This window comes from Nymphalis io, chromosome 11 (genome assembly GCF_905147045.1).
Source record: "Nymphalis io chromosome 11, ilAglIoxx1.1, whole genome shotgun sequence".
NCBI classification, from domain to species: domain Eukaryota; kingdom Metazoa; phylum Arthropoda; class Insecta; order Lepidoptera; family Nymphalidae; genus Nymphalis; species Nymphalis io.
Genome location: NC_065898.1, coordinates 8,729,626 through 8,734,661, shown reverse-complemented (window position 1 = coordinate 8,734,661; position 5,036 = coordinate 8,729,626). Strand labels below are relative to the sequence as shown.

At 30.6% G+C, this 5,036-nt stretch overlaps 1 protein-coding gene across 1 annotated transcript; it reads left to right on the top strand.

Moving 5' to 3' along the window:
* The first annotated feature begins 1,564 nt into the window (after positions 1–1,564).
* LOC126771983 (uncharacterized) lies at positions 1,565–4,322 on the top strand. Its single transcript, XM_050492186.1, has 3 exons — positions 1,565–1,625; positions 2,898–3,277; positions 4,085–4,322. The coding sequence occupies exons 1-3, from the start codon at positions 1,565–1,567 to the stop codon at positions 4,202–4,204; spliced, it is 561 nt and encodes a 186-aa protein (XP_050348143.1). The 3' UTR covers positions 4,205–4,322.
* The last annotated feature ends 714 nt before the right edge of the window (positions 4,323–5,036 follow it).

The window sequence follows — 5,036 nt, the reverse complement described above, 5'->3', positions numbered from 1 at the left end:
CAGCAGTAAAGCGCTTAAACATTAATTGTTTCAAAGACAATAAGTAACTATAGTCGTAATTTTTATGTTCCCTTTTAGGGTACTGGACAATGAAAGTAGATAGGAATTTACCTGAAATTCTATAAAAAATTATTTCACAAAAGAAGATAATATATTTAGATCAGATCTAAAATGTTTGGATACATTAAAATTAATAACTGTTTTTGCTTAATCAAAATGCCATAGTGGATTTTTTGAGAATACTAATGAAAATTTTACATCATTTGTAAAAAAATCCAAAACTCATTTAATATAAACTGTTGCCAATTTTCTATAAAAACATGCTAAATCTATATTGATTCGATTTTAAGGTTCCGTTGTGCTTTCCGTAGAAAACCTTTTCGCCTCACCGCAAGTTCTATATATGCTCATGCGAGATGATTTAATATTCATTTATATAATTTGTATTTATTATGAAACGAACAAATATTAAATTTTTATTGTTTATTAGTGATTTACTAGATCGTGAAAAGATTTAATTCACTATTTTTAAATATAGAAATATGTCCAGGGATAAAAAAGTGGTATGCAACGAGACCTCATTATTTTTAATTTTATTTTGCAAATGTTTTAAAAAATAGACTAAAATTTAATGGGAACTAGGTGAAGTCTCTTCGACATTCCAATTACCCACATAACATAAAATAATCATGACCTTATAGGCTAGGCCACCCGCTTAAATTTAGTTCTTTAATTAATAAATGTTTGCGTTCAAAATTTATTGTTAATAGATTTAATGAAAATATTATATTAAACATGTATTTTTTCAGACAAAATATAATTACTAAATAATGAAATTTGTATAATATGGGTTAACAAACATTTCAGAAAATGATTTTATTTAACTGTATTTGGACTTAATCGGTTATATTGCTTAGTACAACTTTAGTATAATACTAGTTTAAAAAGATACAGGTAAAAACATTGGTTCTAGAAAAGAGCATCCAATAGGATAAGGAAATAAACAATAGGTTTATTGAGGTTTCCTTGTTTTTTTTTTTTTTTTATAGAATAGGAAGGCGGACGAGCATATGGGCCACCTGATGGTAAGTGGTCACTAACGCTCTTAGACATTGGCATTGTAAGAAATGTCAACCATCGCTTACATATCCAATGCGCCACCAACCTTGGGAACTAAGATTTTATGTCCCTTGTGCCTGTAATTACACTGGCTCACTCACCCTTCAAACCGGAACACAACAATATCAAGTATTGCTGTTTTGCGGTAGAATATCTGATGAGTGGGTGGTACCTACCCAGACGAGCTTGCACAAAGCCCTACCACCAGTATACAAAGTAATGCTTAGCGACCGAGTTGAGCCCAAAACATGTACCTTATATTTTATACCTGGAATTGACAATTTAAAAGCACGGTACTTTGAATAACTGCTGACAATTGCTATCGGATTCTTATTTGAACTGTAACTACTAAACAAAATCGAATCGATAATTTTACTGTTTCTTAGTGAGCATTTATTAAGAAATATTTATTTATTTTAAATTGCAATTCATTTCCCTTTACAAGATGTTCGCCGATATTGACGCCGCTCTAGCGCTGCTGGAGCTGCACAACAGCCCCCGTCAAGGTAATTACGAAAATACTTGTAAGTGATAGCTTATTATTATAGATAGATAAGAAATCTGAATAAGGATTAATTTTAATTTATAACGTTTAAATTTTTACAGTCGAAACAAGATCTATTGGCGTCGCAACGCAGGTAACGATAAAACTAAAATGGTTTCTTTTGAACTAAGGATACCTAAGTACCCGACATTTGTCTCCCAATAAATATCAAACAAAAGATTTCGTTACACATGAGACAGTACGCAACCGATGCATTTCTCAAATGTTTTAGATCAAATAATAACTGAAGTAAAATATTATTAGAATATTATAACGACACTATTACTGACTGAACTATACTATATTTATAACTTATATACCTCCCTTGAATACACGGGCGAAAATTTGTAAAAAAAAATTTAAAAATTTTCAAGCGAGCCACCTAGCTTAATTTAGGTGAATCATATAACTGTAAAAACGGTCATTATATATCTAAGCCTAAATTTATTTAACTGTGACCAGCCTTATAGTTATTAAGACTTATAAAATCTCGTATATTTTATGAATATAATAAATTGTAAGAAGATCGTATATCGATATCGAGATCGCGTCGTAGTATACATTTTTGAAGCATTTATTTTTCGACAGAAGCAATCTCACATTAATCAATACGGTTTTTTTAATCTTTACTATATCCTCGTATATAAAATATATAAATGGAGTACCTATGTTTAATATATACCTACCGAGGTACTAGTTAGTATTTGAGTTCTTCAAAACGTTGTATAATTATTAAGTATGTATACCACATACAAATGTATCGACAAATAACAGATGGGCTTAAATATTTAAAAATAATAATCTTCTGCGAAATCGTGAACAATATTATTTTGTCATGCATTGATTGTGTGTAAAAAGTACATAAGTAGTTAAGTATGTATATATATATATATATATATAGGTATAGATATAGTAAAAGACTAAGCGTTCGAAATATACGATTAAATTAAAAAACTTTCAACGCTAGGCGAGCCAGCCAACTGACGATGATTGGTCGGCCGCCGAGTTACAGTACTGATTCAAACATTTACAATTATGTCAATAGGTTACGATTAAAAGTGGTATATTAGCTTTGGGTTACCTTCTCCTGTATATAACGTATTCCCTTTTGACAATAGAAAATCAAAAATAGGAAAGAAGCAATGCAATGCTGAATGTTCTATTAAGCCAGTCATAATAGGTTTACTCTTAGCCATTTAAGTCATAAATAACAAGATTTTCTTTTATTTTTCAGCCGCAAATCAGAGGAACGTTCAGAATCTTAAACTGACATTCGATCAAGGAACGCAGACCGATCCTGTTCTCGATTATCCTTCAATTGTCAATTTAGAAGAACTGGAAACGGCATTAAAACACTTGTACCAGCAGGTCCTAGCCGTATTATATAATTCCGAAAAAAATGAAAGTCGATCAATAATGGATAGGACATCTGAAGATCAAGGACTAGATGAGAATGAAGAGATTTTAGCAGTAGAAGAACCGACCATTGTTCTTCAAAATACGTCAAGTGTTGAGCTCGAAATGGATGAGATGGCTGGTGGCTTAAAAATACGTAGAGTATCAGCGCAGACTACTAACGCATGTTTGCCATTGTCGGTTAACAATGTTGATATGGTTTGTATGTTTATATATTATTCATGTGTATACATAAGTAGTTAAGTATATAAAATTTAATTACCTCTAAAGTTCGACGTAAACTTGACCTAATGATCCAAATAGACTTTAATATTAGCACAGAATATATAACGTATCTCTCTATCACTGGCGTCCAATGGGTAAAAGTAATTTACTGAAAGAGACCAGGTGCAGATCTAAAGGCTTTCGTGCTTTCCGAGGCAAGGGTGTTAAAACTGCTAACTTCGGAAGTCCGAGCTGCTACTGACAATTTCTCAAAAAAAATCCAGCAACATTATTATTGGTCCATCCGGGATCTTTAAATATGTGCTTTCACAACTCAAAGGCTACAAACGTATTTATATTACATAGGACTCATAATCAACTGAATTGTAGAATTTCTATGGTCCTAATTTAATTTCAAAACGATTAAATAAAAACGAATTGCAATTATTTTTAAAGAACGCTTGACGTATTGTTAAAAAGCTTAAACACATTAAACTATAAAGTTATTATTTAGTATGAATTACGATACAAAATATTTAATAAATTATTATACTCGATTATTTTAAAGACAGCTATTATATTTATTCTATGGTCTATTTTGTATGTGGCGCTGTAATGAGGTGCTGACTATATAATACCTTAATCACCTGTTTATAGGGAAAAGATCAATCAATAAATAAAAGCCATTATTGATTAATATAAATTCTAACATAAATAAGTGAATAATGAAAAAAATTAACAACTACCTACTTATACCGACAGTGAAATCAATATAATTATTAAAGTACTTTTAATTCGTAGGTTTCAATTGGAAACGGCAATGTCACCGTGCCTGCCAGACTAATGGCAGAAATCGATTGGACTTCCCACACTTTAGCGACGAGACGAACATTTACAATTATGTCAATAAGTTACGATTAAAAGTGGTATATTAGCTTTGGGTTACCTTCCCCTGAATATAACGTATTCCCTTTTGTCAGTTAATAGAATTTCAAAAATAGGAAAGAAGCAATGCAATGCTGAATGATAGAACATTCAATAGCCAGTCGTAATGGGTTTACTCTTAGCCATTTAAGTCATATATAACAAGATTTTCTTTTATTTTTCAGCCGCAAATCAATCATTAGCCATGCCAAGTCAGAGCGCACTAAGTAATAATAATATAATAACTCAAACTGACGACCAAGAGGTAATACTTGCATTCAATGCAAAATTGTATTATTTAATTGTAAATAGTAGACGATATTGTCAACACCGTCGCTGAAAGGTGCAATGTTCCTAAAAGGATTGTTAGGTTGGTATTCATATTTTAATCCCATAACTTTTGTACCTTTTAACTTTTTAGATATTTTATTAAGAAAATGGAATATTTTTTGTATTATACCATCTAACAAAAAATCAGATAACATAAAGTAAAAAATTAAGTAAATGACAAAATATGTTTTTGTAGTCCGGAGACTTAGTGTTAAAAAAATTACAGAAGTTCTATTACGACAAAATGTTCGGACGCAGCAAAGTTATATAGAAATCGTCAACGGTACAGAAAAAAGCACGAACAACAAAACCGAGAGAACGTCTCGCCATCTTCTGCGAAGCGGACGAATCCGAATATTTGAGATTAAGGAGACAAAGATCTTTTATTAATTTGTACCATTTGTTAATCTATTAAAATATGTAATTACTTTTAAATAAAGTATAAAATATACTAATAGTTTTTTTTTTTTTGATAAAATAATTAATCAAGTACAAATTT

Excerpts from the sequence above, each read along its gene's own strand:
- LOC126771983 (XM_050492186.1), top strand. The coding sequence starts at position 1,565 with ATGTTCGCCGATATTGACGCCGCTCTAGCGCTGCTGGAGCTGCACAAC. Across the intron at positions 1,626-2,897 it reads GCACAACAGCCCCCGTCAAG|CCGCAAATCAGAGGAACGTT; the intron begins GTAATTACGAAA and ends TTTATTTTTCAG. Across the intron at positions 3,278-4,084 it reads CGGTTAACAATGTTGATATG|GTTTCAATTGGAAACGGCAA; the intron begins GTTTGTATGTTT and ends TTTAATTCGTAG.